Source organism: Struthio camelus, chromosome 8 (assembly GCF_040807025.1).
Source record: "Struthio camelus isolate bStrCam1 chromosome 8, bStrCam1.hap1, whole genome shotgun sequence".
NCBI classification, from domain to species: domain Eukaryota; kingdom Metazoa; phylum Chordata; class Aves; order Struthioniformes; family Struthionidae; genus Struthio; species Struthio camelus.
This window is the reverse complement of record NC_090949.1, coordinates 19813200-19838097: the sequence shown is the minus strand read 5'-3', so window position 1 is coordinate 19838097 and position 24898 is coordinate 19813200. Positions and strand designations below refer to the sequence as shown.

The 24898-nt window shown below is 43.3% G+C and overlaps 1 protein-coding gene across 12 annotated transcripts in view; it reads left to right on the top strand.

The window, feature by feature from the left end:
- LRRC8D (leucine rich repeat containing 8 VRAC subunit D) overlaps positions 1-24173 on the top strand; it is a 56150-nt gene extending 31977 nt beyond the window's left edge. For 11 of the 12 annotated variants that reach the window (XM_068952554.1, XM_068952563.1, XM_068952557.1 and 8 more), the window contains one exon: positions 21295-24173. In XM_068952554.1, coding sequence (XP_068808655.1) covers positions 21297-23867 — 2571 coding nt within the window. In that variant the 5' untranslated portion in view covers positions 21295-21296 and the 3' untranslated portion in view covers positions 23868-24173. Of the gene's footprint in view, positions 1-11982; positions 12100-21294 lie in introns of those variants that run through there. The other variant, XM_009682551.2, reaches the window with a different exon arrangement.
- Positions 24174-24898: the final 725 nt, after the last annotated feature.

Here is a 24898-nt window from a genome sequence, read left to right as displayed (position 1 = left end):
AATATAACGCACATTTTAGGTGGGTAAAGCCTGTCAGCTGGTTTCTTGTACGATTTTCTAAGCTGGTAGGGAGGAAGGTGAAAGGAGTTTAAGAGGCGTAGGAGCCCTTCCAGAAAATCTTGGACTTCTGGCTCAAACTGACGTTCTTCCCATCCCTTTGTATATGTGTGTACAAAGAGGAGAACTTTTGTCAAATCTGGGTAGTAGAAAAAGATTAAAGGTTTTTGCAGGTTGCCAAAAGCCTCAGCTACTTACTTATGTTTACCCTCAACCCTGAGAGCAGGCGACAGAGTAATCTTAACGCAGGAGGTGCAAACTTCATAGACTGTCTGTCCAGACTGATGGTTTTGAATACTTTGCAACCTAATTTAGGGGCAATTTGTTGTAGAAGGCATGAGTAGGGCTCTAGTTTTGCTTTTTAATGTATTGCTGCAGTCTTTTTTCTTTCCTCCACCTTCCCTCCCATTTTTCCATTTTAAGAGGGAGAGTGAAAGACTAAAATACTCCCTGTATTTTTTTTTAGTCATTTTCAGTTGTGCCAAAAAAAAAAAAAAAAGAAAGAAATTGCGGTTTCTGATGTGCAGCAAGCACTCAGGTCATCTCCATTTCAGTTACTGAATTTGGACTCTCTTGCTAAACACACCCTACTTCCTCTGTGACTAAGTGCATGCAAGTATGTGCTTCAGGAGCCACAGGGGACTCGTGATAGCGTGGAAGGGTCCATCGTGCACGCTGAACTGCAGAGTTGCATCTGTCATCTCTTCCTGCCGTGCTTCTAGGACACTTAACAGGTCACTGTGCATGAATAGTTAGCGTATTTGTTTAAATCAAATTATGCTCGATACTGGTAGGATCTGAGTGCTTTTCCTGCTTTTATAGCAATTATGTAACCAAATGATGTGGTTTTCTTGCTGAATTCTTTAAGTTTTATTGCCCTTTGAAAGACTTGGCCCTAGAGGCTAAAGGTTACTTCTGTACTGAGTTTTAATCCACTGCACATGCAAATCCAGGTACAGCACGGATGCTCCCAGCCTGGTCAGATAAGGCCTCATAAGGCCTCCCGTATCTCCCTCAGAGCGCACGTGCTCTGCATTGCCTTTCGTCTCCGCTCAGGCTGCTGTGTAGCGCTGTAGTTTTGTAATAGAGCCACACTGGGAACGGGACTGAGGTCAGTTCATTTTGCCTCGTTTGTCAAACAAGGAGCAGATGGCTGATAATACGCAAAAGTTATTAACCTGGTGGAGAGTCAGGCTGCGACGAGGAGCCTGGACACGTCCGTTGTCTGGTGTGGGCACGCCGGCGAGTGCCTCACTCACTGCTGCGCTCAAGGGCCGGGAGAAACGAATAGGGATTATTCACAAGCTTTTTGTGGATGTCTGAAATGGCTAATCAGCAAACTTACACTTAGCCTCCCTTTGTGCACTCCGTTTTGTTTTGTGTCTCCTGAGGTGCCAGGCATCTGTTGGTGTCATGGAAAGGTGTTTGGTGCCTCGGAAGTTCAGCCCTTTGCAGATCAGCCCTGGTTTCCGCTCTGCAGTGGAGATAGCTGTTGTGGACCTTGTTATCACACAACTGGAAGCTGGTGGTTGCCATGGGACAGCCGAGCGTGACGCTGTCCCTTACAGGATAGGGAAATAGAGAACAACCCCAAAGAAATATATGCTTCAAAAGAGCACGTTCCTCATCACTGAGGAGAACTTAGTGAATGTTATTGAAAGAAGAAAAATAGGAATAAAAACAGGGATCTCTGTAAGAAGAAACTGAATAGCCATAAAGATGTGTGGTGTGGTTTTTTATTTTATTTATTTATTTTTTTTAAAGACAACAACTAGGCTGACAGCTCTCTTTGGCTTCAGGATGCATCTCAGAGCAAAAATTCCCAGCACAATATAAAAATGAAGGGAGAAATGGATACGTGAGAATTAACACATTTAAAAGTTAAGAAGTAAGTTAAAGAGAATTAACTCCCTATATTTTATATAGCTTAAATGTGTTAGGAATCAAATAACTCAAGTTACGGGATGAGGATGATAAAATAGTTGATTCAAGAAAAATAGAAGTATTTGTTAATACTGCATTTGGGAAGGTGCAGAGTGATAGAGTCACACCAACAGAGGATGATGTATTTTTTTAACTGTTAGTAATGAATGAAGATTTTATAACTTCTAGGGATAGGCATATGTAAATCGGCAGCACTATAGCTCAATTGTTTTAAAGAGTTTTCTGAAAAAACTGCAGGCCTGCAGACAACAGTTTTTAATAACCCCTGGCATAGGGAGACTTAAAAAAGCATGGTGTTAACAATAGAGGAAGGAAAGGTGGGTGACTCATTTGAGCATGTTCCAGCTAGCCTGACGTTAATCCTCATCAGAATATTGGAAAAGTTAATGCAATATTAAATTGATTAAAAAATTAGACTGACTAATGCCACTCTGTATCATTTCATGGGAACGTCTTAGCAAACATGGTGATGCTCTAGAAACTGTAAGTTTTATGTGAGGGACACCTGCATGGATGTAACAGCGCTGTGTCTCTGAAAGACTGCAGGGAGACAGCCCAATTCTTGCAGTCCTCTGCTACTCCCTTGCTTCTTCCATCTGCTACCGCTAGTTCCCTTGCTCGGCAGCATCGGGGTAGCTAGCCAGGGCTTTGGTGTACTTCTCCCCCTGTCCTGACACGTTGGTGCTATGTGGTGTTCCATTAAGAACTGACTAACTGATGTTTAAAAGTTAGTCATTGGTGGTGAATCATTATCAAATGGGAATGCTGCTAGAAATCTGTTTTAAGGATAGAAGCGAGGCCAGATTCCATTGGACCTTTTTGTCAAGTACCTGGAAACAAATGCAGAATCTCTACTGATAAAATTGGCAGGCCACACTGTGCTAGGTAGGGTTTTAAGTGAGGACAAGGTAGTAGTTATACAGAGTAATCTGGGTGTCCTGGTGAGCTGTATTGGTCAAAAACGCATTTTAAGAGTCAGAAGCAAGATCATAGGGCCTGCAGGTGTCATCTGTCAACACAGTGACAGAGTAAGAGCTTGAGGAATAGACTACTTAGGGGTGCAGTGAATAAACAACTAGACATGACTGATGTGCAGCAGGACAGCAAGGACCTTTAGTTTGGATGTTTTGGCAGGAGGAGAGACGAGCACCATAAGGTCAGAGCAGTGCTGCAACAGTGCGTGGGTCTGGGATCAGGAGGAGCCTGCTGAAAGCGGGATCGAGTCAGGAAAGAGTCAGAGGAAATACATGAAGGCTGGGTGGTGTTCAGGGTCTACTGAGAGAGCCTGAGAAGCTCATTCTGGATTGGGTCAATGGGGTGTGACCTGGTAGCTGAGGAGAAGCACCTCCTGAGGGGGAGGAGGCTGGCGCTGAAAGACAAGCGGAGATGGACATAACCCAAAGTAATGTCTGGAAGCTGTAGTCAGGCAAAGTTAAATTAGAAATAAGGCATGCATTTGTAATGGTTAGAGAGTAAGCACTGGATCACATAAATGGAAATAAAAGGAAAGTGGTTGATTCCACCCAAAATGTTCCTGAGGCTGAAAACTTTTCTGGAAGTGTTACGTTAAGCAAAGAAAGATTTAGCTTACAGTTGCATGTGATTTACTGGGCTAAATACAGGTATAACTGAGTGTAGTGGCTTGTGGTGCCCCTATGGCATTAGTAGTTCATAGATGAACTGTCCAGACTTGCAAAGCAAAATGTTCCTCATATGCAGTGTGCTGAATAAGTGAGCCCCACTCACTTGCCCTCTCTGATGGAAAGTATAGATTGTGTGTATATTCATATATATATGTTTTTTACATATATATATATGTGTGTGTGTGTGTGTTTATGTTGGGCATGTATGTGGATAGTGCCTCCTGGTCTGGAATACCAAGTCATTCTGTTAACGTATTTTGAGAGCTATAAACAAATTGGAAGTCCCCAAGTGGTTACCAAGAGAGTTTCCTAACCATGTGGTGTGGCTCCTCATGGATTCTTCACCTCCACCCTCAAAACGTTATGGCTGCATTTCTGCCCAGTTATACTTAGGCTGGGAAGTAATTCCTCTCAGCAGGGCTGATGAGATGGCGTGCAGCACTGTCTGAACTCCGTCCTCCTGTGTCTGGACGGGATCTTTCTTGCGTATAACCTGTTTTAGTATCTGCACTGCAATTCTCTTGCAAAATAGCTGGGTCAGATCTTTCTGTTCCTCTTGCTGAAGACATATCTGAAGATGCAACGGGGCAACTAGAATGGAATGGAGCAAGTGCAAGGGGAGGCTGGAGGGCAATGAGTTTATAAGCAGCAGGATTTTTATAGTGAACAATTAACCTCTGGAACTCACTGCCACATGACACCCTTATGGATAAGGATTAGTAGCTTTCTAGGAAGGATTAGGAACCTCAGGGGATGAGATTACTTAGTTTAATATTTGAAGTCAATCTCTTGTTCTAGATTTTAAAAGCATTTTGTACCAATGGGGATATAACCTGATGGGCAGGTTATTCTATAATTGTTTCGCAGGGAACTTCTTTCACAGTAACATCTGGTTCTAGCTACTTTCAACAACAGGAACTGGTGATTCAGAGGTCTGTTTCTAAATTTAATATGAGAAGGAACGTAGTCCTGGCTGAAGTAATGTTGAGGGTGTGTGTAAGGAGGGGAGGTGGTGATAAAGGGAGAACGCACCCTGCATGCTAAAATGTGTCATTGTGCCTCTGATTACAGGCCATAGATGCTGATATCCAAGCAGCGTATATGCGTCAGGCAGCAAACTGGCTATAGGTGTTCTGCTTCTCGATGATCCTGTTTAAAACCAGTAGTGTGACAGCGCACAAAGTAACTGATTTGCAGAGAAAAAGTTTCAGTCTTTATTTGAGGATTGATGTCTTTAGATGTGGAGAGGGGAATGGGAGAGGACCAAGGAAATTTAAGACGTGGGAGGAAGAAGGTCTGGCTTTGTTTTTCTGACAAGCAGAAGTCTCACATTCCCCTTATTAACTAACTCCAGACGTGTATTTTGTAGACAGCTTCCTGCTATCCTTAAATTGAGAGTTCAGAATGTTTCACCTTCATTTCTCTGTTTTTTTCTCAAGGATACGCATGCCCCTTTCATGTGTGTGTGACAGTGGGATCTGGTAGATCCTAGAGGACAGAAGTCCCTGGCAGGGAGGAGACTGAATGTGTGCAGGCATTGTGACTGTAACGGTTGTTTCGCTGCTTCTTCCCTTGTGTGGCCTTCGAGCGCTGGGCGGTGGCAGCTCAGCCTCGCTGGCGGCCTCTGCCTCGGTGCGTGCCTGCGTTGCTGCCTGGAGAGCAGAGAGCTTTTGTGTGTTTTGGCATTTGTGTCCACACGGAGACGCCTGTACGTGCTCAGGGGAACCCTCTCAGCTCCTGGATGGCTCTTGTGATCCACCTCTTTGCTTTGCCCAAGAGTCTTGATGAAAAGGAGTCTACTGAATTGCAAAGTCTTAAAACAAGAGCATCAGAAGAATGATAATGCAATAGAAGTTTTAAGACTTCAGCAAATGCAAAAAGTAAGATCAGTAGCTTCTCCATCCTCTGCAATGGGAGTGATTACTTTGTTGTCTGCCATTCCCGGTCCAAAGATAGGTCAGTAGCAACATGAGTGAACTTCATTTGAAGGTACGTACAGGGATGCAAGTAACGCAGCTTTGTCCTACTGCTCTGAGCTGCCTGTCTACTTTAACATAGCACTGATCTGGCAGAGCATCAAGTAGGGATGCTGGAACTTTGAACAGAGGAAAAGACTGTGTTAGAGCCGTAGATGCAATGAAGCATTGAAGAACTCTGCTCTCTCTGAAGAGCTGGATCAAAAAGTGCAGTGTAAGTGTGATATTTTGTGGCACTTGTATGAATGCAGCATTTTTCCCTGCAGGCAGTCACTAACGCAAGATTTCTTTTCTTTTTTTCTTTTTTTTTTTCCCCTAGAAAAAGCTAAATATATTGGAATGCTCAGTCTGAAAAACGGAGGATATACTGCGGCAAAAGACTCCTGTGGGATTTTTTTATGAGATGGATTTCATTTGCTAGATGAGTTTTCAATAGTTTTTCAGTATGTGCTATTGTGCTGGTTGCGTGATGTCTTGCACGCTTACTGGTCTGATCTGGACTGTGATGACTGCATAAATTGCATCATTTGTTAACTGTGGAAAGATGGCTTGACCTAACAGACACAATTTTATAATGTAATTGTAAATCAAAAATTAGAAAAGTTCGGCTAATGCCAAATACAAGCTGAATTCATAGCTCTTGGTGTTCTTGTCTGCCCACAGGAGCTCCAAGAATCAAAGGAGATCATAGAGGAAACTGAAGCCACTTTTATACTTCATTTGAGGGGAGAAGTAATGAAATAAGTTATGTAGTCTAAGACATCTTGAAAATTGAGACTTTTAAGTGGTCTTTGGGCTTCTACCAAGGAACGTGCTGCTGACGTTCTGGCTTTATGCATTAAAAGAAAGAAAACACTAGAAGTCCCTTGGCTTTGGTTTATAGAGAAAGAACTGTACTTTGGTACCATATTTTGACCATATTGGTTTTTGGCATATGGTTGTGGTAATTCATAATTCTATGTCCTTTGCTTCTCAGTCACTTAAATTACTAAGAAAAAGGAGTTTGTCTTGTGGTGATTGGTGAGTGTGTGTTGCGGTTGGCAGGGGACCTTGTTCAGGCGTTGCTGGATCAAACCTGTGGTCTGTTGTGGCTTTGACAGTGCCAACTATCTCAGAGGAAGGCTGAGAAAAAATACAGCAGTTAGTTGCAGCGACATAACCCGCTTGTAAGGGGTGATTCTGCGTTTCCATTGGTCGGTCACTTGCTCAGCTTTGCCTTGGACTATAGAGCTATAGAACTCCTAATTAAAATAAATAAACGCAAGTCTAACCTTGCAATCTGAATGTTTCATATTAATCTGTTTATGCTTTTGCTGATGTGCTTCCATAACACTAATAAACTTTAATTTTGATTCTGCGTTATGCTGAGAGGATATAAGGATCTTTATTCTGATCTCTGTTTGAATGGCAACCCTTCACAACTGCTCATAAGAAGTCATTTTATGTAACTAGATGCTTTCAAGTGTGCCATCATCACACAATTTTATGTTGTTGTTAACTGGAGGTAGTAAAGATTTCTTAATAAGTGAGTCACAGTTGCATTGTTGTTCTTATTTATATGACTGAGATCCTGTAGTCTAAGCCTGTTGGCCTTTACCTCCAGGAGTGTTTTGATTTTTGATGAGGATTTTGTTTTTGTTTTAAAGCCACTTCATGATTACTGATTACATCTGTTTCTTGCACATATACAGCCAGTTGTGTACTTTCCCATTAGGGAGGGAAGCAAAACTTTATTACAGTTCATTTCTCTTTGCTTAACAAAGCAAGTATCAGTGAATGCAGCCAGCTCCAGCAAGTAAGTCTGCGCTGAGGCAGGGGAGGGATTGGAAGCCTATGGCTTGCACAGGGCGAAGCAGCATCGTCCCTGGGTGAGCTGAACTCCATGTGGGAACCTCAGCCCCTCTCCCCGCTTGGGAAGCGTGGCTGTAGCCTCTGAGCCCCGCGTGCTGCTAAGGAATATGGGCAGCATCTCGTGTGGGGCGCTGGCTTGGTTGGTGCAAGCGATAGCTGCCTTGTTGCAGGCTTGTGTTTGAGGCACTGGGAGCTCACAGAACGAGGAAGAGTTCCAATAGCTGGAGAGAAATATAGCAAAATTTACTGCTAATTTATATTCTGCTATGATATCTTTACTAAATTGCTTTTCAGAACAGAGTTGCGTACTAAGCAATATCTGAGGCCGTTCCAATGTACTGCTAATACTTGCAAACTGATTTAGGATGTGCTTTTCTTGTGATCAAAATGTTGCTGATGAGGAAAATAAGAGGGATTTTATTCTTGTCTCTAGCCCATGTCATAGACTCATAGATTCTTCCGACTACAGCTGGTCAAGCTTGATACTGTTGCCATCCTCAAACACTGTGCCATGTTATACAAGATGAAATCTGATGCAATTTAACTGAATTTTTGCTTGTAATCTTTTTGAGACAGGATACATGGATTACACAATGCATAATGCAATGAGGCCTTGATATAGGAAATTGAACCCTTTAGGTAGTGCAAGTATTAAGTGCTAGCAGAATCAAGCTGTTTGTCTGGAAGTCACTTTTGAAAATTGAGTACCGAGGAACCACGATCACGAGGCAAGAGCTCAGTGCTGGACAGAGAAAGTGCAGAGCTTGCAACGTAAGTATTGTGAAAAGGAAGGGCCATCTGAGGCATAACATGATGAGGCAGAGGGGATGATCCTGATGAGTCAGGAGTGGGTTGCCATCGTGGTCTGTCACGTAAGAAATGTTTAACCCCAGAGCAGCTTGGCTGCTCTGTGTCAGAACAGCCAGCGCAGTGAGCCATCAGCCCTGTTCTGGGGCAAGGCTGCAGCCTCCTGTCAAGCCTGAAGAACGATGGCTCTCACCGCCAGCAGCTGCTGCATTGGCTCTTCCTTTTTCTTGGCTTTGAACCAAAAAAAATGGCCAAATCATGTCTGCCTGCATGTGGCGAAGTAGGATCCAACTTCGATATTCCCACAATGGCCTTGGGATCCAGAACTGACTGACTGTGAACGTGGACATGGCTGTGTCCATGTGCAGAACTTTCAGCTCACAGCAGTGAGACATCACCTACCTTCTTCCAAGTCGCTGTTTCGGGTCCATTCTGGGAAGTCATTCTTTGCTGTGTATGGATGTCCCAGGCTTGGGGACAGCTGTAGAGAACAGCTCCTCTGACTTCTTAAACCAAGTCTGTTTTGGGGGAATAGAAACCAATGAAGGCTTAAAAGAATAATCTAATTCGGTTTTGGTAACCGAAAGATTTTTGATGGTTTTATATCTAAATGACTAAGAGATGGGATTTACATTGTTATCCTTTGAGGAACATGAAACAAAGATTAGAAGTGCTGTTTAGCATAAAAAGAAACAAAAATGACGGTAGTTTTCTGGGTTTTGATAACTTTTTTTAATGAAAAAACATGTACTTGAGGCATAATTTGGCATGCAAAATTCTTGGTCAAGGACAGGCTGTTGCAAAATTTTGTAGTAAATGAAATGGATGGTTTTGTTCATGTTTTGGTCTGGCCGTGACAAGTCCTAAACTCTTACGGATGGTTTATGGGAATGCAGTCATATGTATGTTATTGCTGTACACCCACATTCAGAGGCAGTAATCCAAGTGTGCAGATGAGATAGCAGAAACATAAATAAAACATTTGGCTAGTTCTGTTAATGCACGCTCTTGACTAGATCCTTGTTAAAATAGTGCCAGTCAAACTTATGACTAGATCTGGTGTATCAAAGGTTACTCGCATTAAGCTATGACATGATATGGGGTCACTGGATGGGCACTTTCTGGCCATTTGGTGTGTTTGTTTTGTATTGGGTCAAGAGTTTGAAATGAGAACCGGGCGTTCAAGTAACCCCGAGTGTCCCTGGAGAGTTGCACGTTGCCTCTGGCTTGTTCCTGTGGCCGAGGGGTGCTGGGGCCCGGCCTGTGGCTGTGCCGGCTGCTCGCTGGGAGTGCAGGTGGGTCTCTTCATGCTTGTAGGAGAGGAGTACTGTAGCTGTCCTCTTCTTCCCACACCATGGCACTTCTGTTTTCTGGAGCTGTCACAAGGTGAAAGGAGCATCGCTTGTTCCCCGTCCCTGTTTTGCATATGTGAGTAGGTGAAGCCCTGTCCCACAGGACACGCTTATAGAAATACTGCTGGAAGTGACGTCAAAGAACAGTTCACCTTAGGTGAGATCCTGAGTCTTCGCCCTGTTCTGCCCAGGACAGCAAGGGGCTAGATTGCGCCTCTTTCTGCGGTCCTTGCATTATCTGCAGCCGATGGCATGATCAGAGCTAGGGCTCTGCAGTCAGTGGTGAGGTGCTCACACCAAGCTCCGACTTTCCATCTAACCTACTTTTTTTTTTTTTTTTGGGTGGTGTGGGGATGTAACTCTTGGCATGTGGGTGGAAGGCTAGAAGGTAATTTGGAAGGAAATGACCCTTCATCTCCCAGGTCAACATGATGCTAAAGCTATATTCTGATCTTGCCTTGCTCCTTATCTGAGCTTGCCCAGAACCTTTTTGTGAATCTGACTTGGCCTTGCTTTAGTATATGAAAATTATGTTGTTTGGTTCTGTATTGAAACAGTGGCAACCACAAACACCCGACTGATTTGTTTCCCTCCAGTGAGATGGCACCTCTCCTGTTATTTCAGGAGCAGCTGGGGAGCTGCTTTAAATGATGAGTAACTTGCCAGAAACAAGTTCACACGGCAAGCAGGTGGGGTAAGGGGAAGCGCTGCCTGCAGGAAAGAAAAGGAGCTGCCTCTGTGGTTTAAGCAGATTGCTTACGGGTCGTAAAGTCAGCAACATGGAGCATTACTGGATGTCTGTGGAGGTGGCTGCCTCAAAGGTTATTGCGGGTGCATGGTTAAGGCTTTAGCAATCGCGGCAAGGCGATAAGGTCAGGAAAGAATTAGCAGCTCCACTGGGAGCATCTTTTTCAGGAGACACCTGCTTGATGCTTTCACTTGCTGCTGAACAGAGCATAAAACTGGATTTAGTGCTGAATGAGATCTGTCTATAGATGAGATTAAATACAATTTCTCCTTTCTACATTTTTGTTTTGTTTCTTTGAGCTGAACTGAAGTACATGCTCAGAAAACTTCCTTGCCTTTGTTGAAACAGATTTGACTGGAAAAGGTAGGTTTCAAGAGCTGTTTGTTTAGTGCCTTACTTCTGAGATAGCGTCAACCTCAAACCAGTGGGAAGAAGTAGGGCTAAATATGTAGGAATGTTGTAAATACAAAGGGATTTATCTGGACATACTATTAAGTCTTTTCAAAGATAACAGTGCATGAAAAGGTTAAGTTTGATTATACTGTTAATTATGCTGTTACTCTACTTTTTCTGAAGGCCTGATGGTTTTTCTTTTCTTGCTCTGAATTTTACAGCCATGAACATGCTTGCCATTGCCTAACAAATAATTGGTTTTAGGCAGGAAGCCATGTGAGGCAAGGGTTGTCTGCCCGCTCTCCGCTGCAGAGCGCTTAGCACAGAGGTTACAATTCCAGCTGGAGTATTGGGGTCAAATCATAATGTAAATTTAGAAATAGCAAATAGTGAAATTGGGGGCTGCGTGGAAAAGTTGGTGCTGGTGAATGGCAGCAAGCAACACAATTGAACCTTACCCAAACCTTTCTGCAGAGTTGGAAGCTTGCTTGTTAGAGGTGGAAGGCTGTGGTCTTAGGAAAGACAGGAAGTCTTTCCGAACAGTTTTTGAATGCAACATTTTGAAATGGATTTTGAGAAAATACAGCATAAAAAGGAGGGAGGTGATTTGAACCCATCAGCGTAATCGCATAACTTGAAAATCTGTGGTAATGTAATTCCTTTTTCTGTGCAAGTACTGAGATTGAAGTACACACCCTGAACCAAACAATTATGGGACTAGGTGGACTTAAGCTGCATACTTTAAGAGGTAAGCTATTTACTTAAGTTTAGAAGAGGAAAGAGAAATATAGTGAGCTTGAGTAAATCCCTTTGAGGATAAATGCTTCAGCTGCAGGCATTTTTCCTGGCATGAACCCAGCAGAGGTTCAGCTGTTGGAAGCTTGGCAGGAGTGTGCTAACATTAATAAGTCATCCTTCATTTGCTGATCACAAAGGGTTTTACGTGGGAAATCATCGTTGTTGCCCATCTGACAGGACGGTCAAAGCACAGGAGACCTCTTTGCTTGACGAGGAGCAGGTAGGGTTGGGGTGGGCTGTCTGCTGCTGAGCAGGTTCCCCAGTGTCCACCTGGGGGATCGAAGCTGCTTACGTTATCCTAGTTATCCTGTAACTAGTTATCCCGAGTCGTTGCTTTACAGCTAGCCCATGGCGTGAGTGAGGCAGTGACCCCCTCTCCCTGGGGAGAGAGGAGCCTGCAGGATGTTTAAACAGGAACATAGCTTGAATTTTGTCCCATAACGAATTGGAGAGACTGCTTATTTGCGAACTGAGGATGCAGCCTGTTTAACACGCTGTGAAGTTGCTTCTTTTATCAAGGCAGCTCCCTGGTGGGTAGGAGGGAAGGCAGGAGCGGGTTTGTGCGAGCTGGAGTTGGAGCGCGCTTTCGGAGCCGGCGTCTTGGCTGCATGGCGGCTCCCGGAGCTGCGCTGGCTGCAGGAGAGGTCCTGGCAGAAATGGGGGAGCTTGGGGAGAGCGGGAGGCAGGTGTGCGTGGGTCACTGCTGTGGTAGTGGGTTGTGTTGTTTTGATTGTTTTTAATTCCAGTGTGACCTTTCCTAGGTCGCTTTTAGCTAATGGACGTGGTGGAAGTGTTATTGCAGATACTTCGAATAGTGTTGCATGTGTGTGCAAGCCTTGCATCTAAAACTATAGTTTAATGTGTAACCCAGCGAGAGTGGCTGTGTTTGCTGCTCTGCCCGGAGCAGCTGCTGCGAGGCCGGGAACACCAGACCACGTCCTGCAGTGAGGGACTTGTGCGCTCTTGAGCGCCAGAAGGATGTGTTAAACGTCCCGGTGCGAGGTCACCGGCACTGCCGCTAATAGTAAAGAGAAGAAAAGTATTCATTGAAAGTAACTGAAGTGACTCAGTAAACCTCCCATTCTGTTGTGAAGGTAGTTTAGAAACTGAGTAAATGTAGACTTGCTCTTAAGAGAGGCTATTAAAACCTACAGCAAAATGAACCTCAGTGATACTTCTCTTTCTTTGGTAGACCCTCCTTACTCTTAACTTTAGGTACATTTGAGGTGTAGTTAAAGGTACTAATGTCTCCTGTAATAAGATTTGTGAACTTACTGGCTATGGCTTAAAAACCCCAAACCAGCACCTCAAAGCCAAGTTCCTTTTCGTGCAGCCTTTGAAGCTGCCCCACTTCCATGTGAATCCAGAGCAAGATGAGACAGAGGCTGGCAGCGTGTGTGGCTGTAGACCAGAAGGAAGTGTTTAGCAGAGGATTACATGAGTCACCGAGTGCCATGTCAGCTCGAGCTGAGGCTACTTCATATAACAAACTTCAGAGCCATATGGGCTTAAGTAAAAGCTAACTTAAACAACATTTTAGAGTCTAAACCATCTTTGAACTTTCCTGTTTTTTCAGATTTTTAAATTAAAAAAATATGTAGTTTTGTTACAATTTTTTTATTTTCCTCTTCTGATCATTTTAATGATTATTTTTAATTGTATCTCTGTTTCTCAGTGATAAAAAGCAACCTCTAGGCAATGGAATTACCCAGTGTGCTTTTGTTTTGGTGCTGCTTGCTTTGTATCTTGATAAGTTCCCCAAGTGTTGTGGTCGGGGGAAGCCCCAGATGTTCGCTGTGTGTTCCTGCACTTCTGATAGTTGTGGTGAAAACGCTGCCAAAATATCCCTGTCAAAAAGATACAGAAACAGCAGGTTGTGAAATGGCAAAGAGATTAACCATTTCATGCTTGTCCATGAACAGCTATTGTCGTTTCGTGGCTGGCTGTAACTTTCGATTACAGTGTACGTCCCTGTGTGCACAGGTTAAAGCAACTGGAGAAACTTTCAGTTGTGTCTGTACTTGAGTAAGAGTGTTTGGTGGCAAACTGTTGGCCTTGCACGTACAAATTAAACTCTCTCTTTTCAGTGTTATTGGTTTGGGTATGTCTTAGGAATTCTGTGGAATAAGATACGAAGTGTCTCCTGGCTGTTTTTGCTTTGGTTTGGTTAAATAAAACAAAGTCCTTTGTTTGGCGTTTGATCTCTCAGCCTTAGCACTGCTCTTTCCCTCTCTGGTGATGCGTCTTGGGTAAAAGGGAGCTGAATCGGTATCGTCTGAGTACGGGTGGCTCCACCAGCAGTCTAAGGTTTGGAGAGAGAGAGGGTGTGTATGTGTGCCCACGCGAAGCCATGGTCTTTGCCTTCACCTGCAAGGCCTGTTTGTTGTTCTGCTCTAGGATTTCGGTTCAGGCAGTTGCGCTTTGTAGCGTTTCTCCTGAGATGAGGAATTTCTGTGCATTCATGAGACGTTCCTTGCAGTTACAAAAAACATAGGTTCAGTATTTATTCCTAATGGGGTCCAGCCTCATTAATCGTTATCTCCTGGTTTTCTGCATGTTGCCTTGCTAGGTGGTTTGTTTTATAATTGTAAAATGACACCAGGTTAATTGACTGTAACTGTAACACGTACGGTTACAGCAGCACGCTCTGTACCAGCTGGAGACCTATGCAGAGGGATGGACAAGGACCTCTCCCTCTCTGCTCTTGTTTCCTAGGTCAAAACCTAATGGGTCGTATTTGGAAAGATGCTGAACTTCACCTTGAAGCCTAGTGATCAACGTGAATAAAATCTTAAACTTGTGCTTGTGGTCAAAGCAGCCCCTCTTGTAACAATTGCTCAAGAGCGCTGCAGCGGTCCGAGGGGGAAGTTGCTCATTTTCTGAGTTCAGTGAGAGCTGAACTAGTGCGTGGTGAGCTGTGACTTAACTGGTGGTTATAGTCTTCAGGTACTCTTGGGAACTAGTCAGAAATGCAGCATTGGGCTTTGATCGTAAAAGTGATCCTTAAACAGACCTCTCTGATGGTGATTTACAGCAAGGGAAGAATGAGATATGGTTGGAGAGTTTATTTTTAGGGGAATTATGGCCACAAATACTGTTTTTTAAATATCGTCACCCTGATTACAAAACCATCCGTGTAGGAGTGATGTATAGCACTAGACCTTCAAAGAGCTGGTAAACAAGAAGATTCAGTGTAAACACTAAAATAGCAGGCTCCAAAAGTGGGTTAGAGGATTATACAACCTGAAAAAGTCCAGCTTTGAAGGGCAGAATTTTCAAAGGTAAAAAAAAAAATGGTTTTAATGGAGCTAATTTTGGTTGATGGATGCTGATCTGACTTTAGTTACATAAAACAAGAATCTTATTGTTGACTCCAATTTACTGAAGCATAACATTTCTGTATGCAGCCTGAGACATCAGGTTTTGGTCATTTGTTGTTTACTGAATTACTGTCAGTTTGGTCAGTGTTGTTCATAAAGAAGAGGGCACGTTCCCCAGTTTGGGGAATTTATTTACAGTCTGTGTTGGAGAGAGTATGTATTCCCTTTAGAGGAAAGTCCAAAATTGTAGATGTGCAATTTGGGACCAGAGAGGGAGGCGGTTGTTCATGGGGGGGGGGGTTGGTTGGTGTTTTTATTGTTATTATTATTTTCAAATAATGAGTTTATGAATGGTGCCAATTAATACTCTTTCTCCTTAATCCTGTATGTTACCAAACAACAGCATCACCTTCTTTCTCTCTCTACACACGCGTATACATTCAAAAGCTATTCTGGAACTCTGGTTCCTAAGTTGGAGTGTTTTTTCTCTATATGAAATCTCCCTTCAGCTTTGCTGTACTAGTTTTCTCCACTAGTTTTCTCCTTGCTCAGTTAGCACTGTTATGCCCACAGTGCATCTTGTGATAACAACATGTCTGAAATAGTACCTGCAGGTTGCCATGCAATTAATTTTGAGAAAGTGAAATCATAGGAATAAACATCCCATCCCATAGAAATTTACTTAGCCTAAAATATCTAATACGCCAGAACAATAACACTGCGCTCAATCAAGGAGTAGCCAAAGAAAAATAAAGCAACCCAAATCTTGCAGATTGATCTAAAATCAACAGAAATGGATGCTGCCAAATCTTTTGGGCAGTGGCTTTGAGGAAGAAACAGTGAGTAGAAATTCATGTCATTCTAATTTGGAGGAAAAAAAATAAAAGGAAGTCTTTTTTCCCTTCTGTGTTTTTATGTGAAACTTGTGTGGGATCTTCCTGAGGGAAAAGCACTGATCAGGAAGTATCCAATTCCCAAAATATCACTGCAGTTCTTGCACTCTGACATTAGATATATTCTGCAGTACCTTCAGTCACTGAAGGAGCAAAAGATTTCATACAGTAGGGAAACACACGTTTTAAAAATGTGTGCGCTGTATTTATTTGTGAAATGTTTCCTGGGCTTTCAAGGGAATAGGAGCACTCAGCACTAATCCACGTTCAGCTGAATCTTGGGTTTTGCTTTGCAGTGTAGTTACAAGATAAGAGAGCCTGTAGCCTGTTATACCTGAAGCTCGATGGGTAACTTGAGTCCTGTCAGATAGAGCAAAGCCCGATAATTCCCCATGGAATAAAGTAGCGGAGAGCAGTTAACTTCTTTTTTTCAAATGGACTGCTGCTTCTCTGTAGCTACCCGGCGCACTGCCTCAGCCGACACGCCAGGAGCTGCAAACCTGTCCAGGAAAAGTTGTTATATTCCCAGCTACAGTTGCAGGGACAATTTCCTTCTATTACTATTAGGTCCCCCAACCTACTGGTGCCTTGGTTAAACCTCCTCCCGTTTGTTTTAAGCTTCTGTTAATCTCAGAAATTTAATACCCAATGCAGGTGATGAATGCATCAGTATGTTTCAGGATGCCTACGTTAATTTAGGCTCTTTTCTGAATGACTGTATGCATTATTTTACAAGGGCTCTGGGGCTCCTTTCTTTTGATTCTGTGGGAAGAAAAAAAAAAAAAAAGGTGATGCCATCATACTGATCTTTGCACATTGTCTGTGGAGCCGTTGACATTCACCACGTCCTGTGTAGGAGGAATCTCATAATCTGCTCTTATCAAATTCAGGTCCAATTATCTGCCTTAATAGGATATTGCAGAAGTAGAAAATCGAGGAATTAAAATTGTTAGTGGAAAGAGAAAATATACAGAGGAAATAGATTTAAACCTATGGTGACTTGATCAAAAGGAAGCAAGCAAAGCCTTTTAGTTATGGGAAAACTTTTTTTCTTCTTAATTTCCTGTGGGAAGGGAAAAACTAATTTTGTTCAGTAACAGCTAATTTTGTTAGCAGTAACAAGGCTAATCCAAGAATCTTTTTGTTTTCTGAGACAAAGTGGGCTTGTTCGGAGTCCTGGGAACCTGAAAGTAAAATGAGAGATTCATGTGCTGCGATTCTGTTTTTATTTGTTTGTTTTAACTTTAACTTTAAATATGCTCTTAAAACAGGAGGGCCAGTGAATTACAGGGGCAGACAGATGAAGTTTTTATCAGTAAGTACAGGAAGAAGTTGGATGTAAATAAACATTAGAGTGACATACCAATCTGCTGCTTCCTTTTCCTCTAATTTCTGTATTTAACTAGAACAGTTTCTTAGGAAATACCCCAATATGTCCATTTTGTATTTCAGCATTTGTAGTCTGAAGTACGTCAGAAAAATTCACTAGGTTAATGACGTTCTGAGGTCTGATGTTATAGCTTTTTAAGATGAATGAAAGGATTGTAATTGGTAAATAGTATGATTTATGAAATTAATGGTTATCCTTGCTGATTTAACTTGGGCCTGTAACTTAGAACAAATGTAATGTTGTTATTGTCAGTCCTCATTGCAATTTTTTGTATTGTTTTCATTGGAATACATTGGAATCTTTGAACTAAAATCTAAGGGAAGCATACCTTAAAATATGCTCCCTTTTACAGCAGAAGCGCGCATATTCGTGTTCTATTGGATCTTGCTAGAAAACATTAAGACCTACTTTATAAACCTGAAAAAAAAAAAAAGGTTTTGGCTTTAGGCCTTCGTATCACATTAGCAATGAAAAGGGAAGTAGTACTTCTATACTTGCGGGATTTAACTGTTTTTCCTCTTACGGTCTTAGGCGGTAGCAAGAACAAAATGGCGCTTTGAAATAGTTGCTTTGTTCAGGCCAAAGAATTTTTTTCCAGGAGAGAGAATCCACCCAGTCGATAGCTGCGGGTAACTGGGCTGGAGCTAGGAGAGGCTCATGTTATCCTAGAGAGTCATCCAAGGCGCCGAACTGGAGACGACACGGCTGGGAGGTGTGAGGGCTACTTGGTAAAACGAATGAACTTGTTCCCTGCAGTTATGCCGCCTTCTGCCTCCTATTGTAATAGGCTTGAATTAAAATCTGTGCTTGTTAAACCTGAACTGAAATTAAATACAATTTTTCTCTTATTACCAAATCATCATTAGAGTTTGCCATGAAACCCCAACCCCAATCTGGCACCCTTAAAGGGAGACGAAAATTAGTGGTGAAATAATCTAATTCAAATAGTAGTCCAGGCAGTAGGATTTAAAAGCAGATTTTAAAAGTTGTAAATGGTTAAATTGGACTTTAGAGGGGGGGGGGGGAAAAAGTGCAACACTGTATTAGATCTGTTTTTCTGAATACCTCTGAGTAACTTAATATTTTGAGTTCTCCTAGGCATTTCAAGTAACAGCCAAACTACCAAAATGAAAGTTAACTTTTATGGTTAATAATTAAGTGAAATCAAGGACTGATAAACTGAATGATGGAGTTAATGGGAGACTACGTGAAATATATTTCCAGCCTGTCAGTCAGAATGTGTCTTACACTGGGTGTAGGTTTTGGGTTTTCGTTTTGATTTTTCTTTTTAGGCTCAGAGCTTTTAAATATGTCAGATGTGTGGGGAGGGAAACTTGTTCTCAGTTCCTGGAGTTGATTTTGCTAACTAGAAAAGGGTCTGCCTCACTTTTATGCCACGTAGGGATTTTTTTGTTTCATAACTGTTAATCTCCGCCAAAACAGCGGTTCTTCTGTGAGTATCAGTAACTTGAAAGAAAAGACATGTTCACAGCACTGACCGTGGTACTTCCAAGCGTAAAGCTCCTGTTACATCACGCTGCCTGCAGCCTGGCTGAGAGGATTACACTGGCTCTGTCAGGTTTCCTGACCTTTTCTGAAGTCATTTTTTGTGTGTGCAAGGCAGAAGTTCGATAGCGGTGACTTTTTTTTTTTTTAGCTTTTTTTATTATTCTTTCTAAGTCTGCAACTAGAACCATTGTGTGCTCTCTTCTTTCTTTTCCATTATTTCAGTTGCTTGGCGCAGCCCAGCCGGCAGCTGCCTGGGTTTCACTGCTTTATCCAAGCGTCCTCATGGCAAAAGCAAAACACCATCTTTATTCTGTGAAAGGAGTTGTTGCGAGTTGGGCCCCAAACTGCAACGAAATAACTCCCAGCGTAGTTCGAAACGCCTCGCTTCGAAACAGCTTTCAAGAAAGCAAATCCGCGCAGCGAAAGCAGCGCTGCCGCCGCCGCGTGGCAGGGCCCCGGTCCCGGCAGGTAGCGGCGCGGGGAGCCGCTTCACCTCCCGCTGTCCTCACAGAATCACAGAATCGTTTAGGTTGGAAGGGACCTCTGGAGATCATCTAGTCCAACCTCCCTGCTCAAGCAGGGTCACCTAGAGCATACTGCCCAGGATCACATCCAGACGGCTTTTGAATATCTCCAGCGAAGGAGACTCCACCACCTCTCTGGGCAACCGGTTCCAATGCTCTGTCACCCTCACAGCGAAGAAGTTTTTTCTCAGGTTCAGGTGGAACTTCCTGTGGTTCAGTTTCTGCCCGTTGCCTCTTGTCCTGTCGCTGGGCACCACGGAGAAGAGGCTGGCCCCATCCTCTTGACACTCCCCCTTCAGATACTTGTACACGTTGATGAGATCGCCTCTCAATCTTCTCTTCTCCAGGCTGAACAGGCCCAGCTCTTGCAGTCTTTCTTCATAGGAGAGGTGCTCCAGCCCTCGTGAGTGCCAGTGGCTCATGTCAGTCTTTTGCACAGCCTTGGCATTTACGTGCCAGCGGCAGCAGCCTAGGCCCAGCCGTGGCGCCGTGACTCGGTCGGGTCCGCGGCAGGCGGTGAGCGGGAGCCCGTGGCCGCCTTCGAGCCGCTTTGCCGCCGTAGCAGGATCGGGAGGGAGATCCGGAGGCCCTGGGGAGCCGGCCCGCGAACGCTGTACTTGGGCGCCTGCGCGGCAGGAGGTGAGCGCGGCAGCCCGTAGAAACGCCGGTTAATTATCTGGTGTGGAGATGGAAACGAGCCCGCTGCGCGACCGTTGCCTGTCCCGCGGGGTTTGTGAGGCGCGGGTGTGCCGCAGCTTGGAAACACGAGGTGTGCCGCGTCTTTGTCCTGCCTGCGTTGATCTGCGGCGCCGCGCAGCGCTGCTGCCCTCCTGCCCCGTCCCGCTCCGTGGGGCGCGCCAGCTGCCCCTTTCCCTCTAGAAACGGCGAATTTGGGTCATGAGTTCAGCAGTTAAAATGATGATTTTACCACTTCCTGCTTGCACAGGAAGCTGCTGCTTTTTTTTTTTTTTAATAACTGATAAGTTGAATCCTCCAGATTTTGTCAGAACAAAAAGAAAAACAAACTATTTAAAGCTGAAAAGAGGCTTGGATTCCCAAATCAGTTTGCCACTTCTGTCTCACAGTGCATGGTTTTAAATTAAAGGGAAAGCCACACAACTTGCTCCTGTGCTAGTCAGCTTCCTGTAGTCGCTGGGCTGTGATAACAATCTGAAAAAATATTTTTCTCCCTTGCTGTAGAGGTAGACCTTTCTTTTTTCTCTTGGTTAGTTGGGTTGGGCTTTTCTGAGAAAGGATATTTTTTTCTTTTTTTTTTTTCTAAAAAGATTCTATTTAGTACATTTGGTCCAGGAAGTAGGTGATCATTTTTTCGCACTGTAAAACATGGAAACACAAATGAAGAAAAAGCATTTTGTGCAGGATCGTCACAGAGTGACTACGACACTTCCACTCGTGCAGTGGTGCTTGCGGGAAAGGAGCCAATCAATCTGGTGGTCAGCATGGATGCTGAACAGCAAGGAGGGGAGATATTGATTGCTGCCAAGTTAAATGAAAAGAAATGAGAGGCCTTTCACATAATGTAACAAGCGACCTAAAACGTGCCCTGCAAATCATGAGCAACATGCAGAGCATTTAACAACTGTTGTCTGTTTTGTTTAAATGCAAAATATCTTTTAAAAACCGATGTTAATGCTGGGTTTCACATTTTCAAAGACTCAAGCAGTCGTTTTTATAGGATCTGACTTTGTGCAGGGTAATCAGTTGTTGCTGTTCATGTTCTTAAGACCCATCAGCCACAGCACGTTACCTTTCAGACATTTCAGTTGCACAGAGCAGGCCTTGGTGCTTGTAGTGGGAAGCAGTAAAGGTATACAAATATATGCCTGTATATCATCTGACCTGAAGTGAGAAACTTTCTGTTTTGATGCTGAAGAAATGGATCATTTCAGTACGTAACCATTGAAATAACCTTCCTGAGTGGAACGATGGGCAATGTGGGGCATGCAACAAAATATAATGAATGCACAAACCTTTTGATAGTCTGTATGTCATAGTGCGATTGCTGTTAAATAGTAAAATAATCTGTTCTCCAAGCAACAATAGTGATTTTGTTTTTGTTTTCTTGTAGGAATGTTTACCCTTGCAGAAGTTGCATCGCTTAATGACATTCAGCCAACTTATCGTATCCTGAAACCATGGTGGGATGTATTTATGGATTATCTAGCTGTTGTTATGTTAATGGTTGCCATTTTTGCTGGAACCATGCAGCTAACCAAAGACCAGGTGGTCTGCTTGCCAGTTTTGCAGTCTACTGTAAATTCAAAAGCACAACCCGGCACAACAGGGAAGGCTGATGTTACCACTGTTGAAACAACCACTGGTCAAGGAGAAGACGCATCGATGAGAACGGTTTCCTTTGGAAGTGCCCCTACTGTAACACCTGATGTACCTCTGAGCAGAGCTACCTCTTCTCAGTATCAGCCCACTGAATCGGGTCAGGAGCTGAAGAAGGAGCAGAAAGATTCTTCAGGCCGTAAAACCAATTTGGATTTTCAGCAATATGTATTTATTAACCAGATGTGCTACCATTTGGCTCTTCCTTGGTATTCAAAATATTTTCCCTATCTTGCTCTCATCCATACTATTATTTTAATAGTCAGCAGCAATTTTTGGTTCAAGTATCCCAAGACTTGCTCAAAGATAGAGCATTTTGTATCCATATTGGGGAAGTGCTTTGAGTCCCCATGGACTACAAAAGCATTGTCTGAAACGGCATGCGAGGACTCCGAGGAGAACAAACAGAGGTTAACTGGTGCCCAGTCTCTGCCCAAGCATGTTTCCACTAGCAGCGATGAAGGAAGCCCAAGTGCTAGCACTCCCATGATAACGAAGACTGGCTTGAAATTTTCAGCTGAAAAGCCAGTGATTGAGGTTCCCAGCATGACTATTTTGGATAAGAAAGATGGAGAGCAAGCCAAAGCGCTGTTTGAGAAAGTCCGCAAGTTCCGGGCCCACGTGGAGGACAGTGATTTGATTTACAAGCTCTATGTTGTCCAAACTGTCATCAAGACTGTCAAGTTCATCTTTATTCTCTGCTATACTGCAAACTTTGTCAACGCCATTAGTTTTGAGCACATCTGCAACCCAAAAGTGGAACACCTGATTGGCTACACGCAGTTTGAGTGTACACATAACATGGCTTACATGTTAAAGAAGCTGCTTATCAGCTATATTTCTCTCATTTGTGTCTACGGTTTTATCTGTCTCTACACGCTCTTCTGGCTGTTCCGAATACCTTTAAAAGAATATTCCTTTGAAAAGGTCAGAGAAGAGAGTAGCTTCAGTGATATTCCTGATGTCAAAAATGATTTTGCATTTCTTTTGCATATGGTAGATCAGTATGACCAGCTGTATTCTAAGCGATTTGGTGTCTTTTTGTCAGAGGTAAGTGAGAACAAGCTACGGGAAATCAGTTTAAACCATGAGTGGACTTTTGAAAAGCTGCGGCAGCATGTTTCCCGTAATGCGCAGGAGAAGCAAGAGCTGCACCTCTTCATGCTGTCAGGGGTCCCTGATGCAGTGTTTGATCTGACAGATCTGGATGTGTTGAAACTGGAGCTGATTCCTGAAGCAAAAATCCCAGCAAAAATCTCCCAGATGACAAATCTTCAGGAGCTTCATCTGTGCCACTGCCCTGCGAAGGTCGAGCAGACTGCCTTCAGCTTCCTCCGGGACCACTTGAGATGCCTTCATGTGAAATTCACAGATGTTGGAGAAATTCCTGCATGGGTGTATTTGCTAAAAAACCTCCGTGAATTGTACTTGATAGGCAACTTGAACTCTGAAAACAATAAAATGATAGGGCTTGAATCTCTCAGAGAGTTGAGACATCTCAAAATTCTCCATGTGAAGAGCAATTTGACCAAAATTCCCTCCAATATCACGGATGTGGCACCACATCTAACAAAACTAGTCATTCATAATGATGGCACTAAGCTTCTGGTACTGAATAGCCTTAAGAAAATGATGAATGTTGCCGAGTTGGAACTACAGAACTGTGAACTGGAGAGAATTCCCCATGCCATCTTCAGTCTCTCTAACTTACAGGAACTGGATTTGAAGTCAAACAGCATACGCACAATTGAAGAAATCATCAGTTTCCAGCACTTGAAAAGATTGACTTGTTTAAAGCTGTGGCACAATAAAATAGTCAACATTCCTTCCTCCATAACCCACGTAAAGAACTTGGAGTCACTTTATCTCTCCAATAATAAACTCGAATCCTTACCAGCCGCAGTGTTCAGTTTACAGAAACTTAGATGTTTAGATGTAAGCTACAACTCAATTGCAGTGATTCCAGTAGAGATAGGTTTGCTTCAAAACCTGCAACATTTTCACATCACAGGAAACAAAGTCGATATTTTGCCAAAACAGTTGTTTAAGTGTGTTAAATTGAGGACTTTGAGTCTGGGACAAAACTGCATTACCTCAATCCCAGAGAAAGTTGGTCAGCTGCTGCAGCTAACTCACCTGGAACTGAAGGGAAACTGCTTGGACCGTCTGCCAGCCACGCTGGGGCAGTGTCGGCTTCTCAGGAAAAGCGGGCTTGTTGTGGAGGATCACCTCTTTGATACTCTGCCCTCAGAAGTTAAAGAGGTGTTGAATCAAGACACAAGCATTCCCTTTGCTAATGGGATTTAAGCGGAGGTGACATGCTCGAGTTACTGACTTCCAGACAGCAAATGCTAAAAAGTGGGGGTATTGTAAGATCATGCATTTAGAAACAGGAACTCCTTGGAAGGCAGGATTTACTAACAGGATTATAAAAGATGTAACTGAGTGTTCAGTGTTTGCAGTGTTTTAAAAGATTATTTCCTGAATTTTTGAGAGGATAAAAAACCTTAATAATCTCCATTCTTTTTTCCTTAAATTGTTTGTAACTTGGATGCTGCCGCTTTTGAATGTTTACAAATTTGCTTGCCTGCTTAAAGTAAATGATTAAATTGATGACCTTTTCTTACTATGCAAGTTATTCTTTAAGGTCTGGATTTACTTTAGTGCATTATGGGGGAAAACCAAGGATAAATGTTGTGTACGGTATGGTTCTAACAGCTCTTGAAACACACGTTGATGTGCATTGTTAGTGTTAGCCATTCTCAGCAAATGCAACCAGTTTGGCTGTGCTTTGAACTGCAGTAAAGCCACAATTTTCCTCCGTAAAGGTATGTGGTTTGCATAAGGCCAAGTGTGTTTGCTCTCATCATTCACCCCCAAGGCCTCATGTTTTTGGATGAGGTTTGCTCTGCGATCCAGTGTGCTACTCCTCCAGACCTGTGAAGACTCATCCCTCTTCTGCAGCTGATCTCCCCCAACTTTCACAAGGCTCCTCTGTCCCAAGCAACGATGGGTGGTAAAAGGGAGAGGAGTATTGCCACGGGCTCTCAAGCGGTGACAGTCTTGACATTTGAACTGTTTTGCCAGGTGATTTTGAAAGGTCACCAGGCAAACATTAAGTACTTTACTGCTTCTGTTTTGCTCCTCTTCAGAGTTTTCAGCTGGGAGACTCGAGGCATTTTACAAGAGTTGGTGAATGTTTTGTTTTGCAGCCCTTGCTTAGGAATGAGAGTGTCTGCTCTATTTTCTAGACTAGTGGCAGTGACGTAAGAGAGTTGATTTACCCAAACGTGATTTGGCTTTATCACCTATTGCAGTGTGTCATCCACACCTGGACT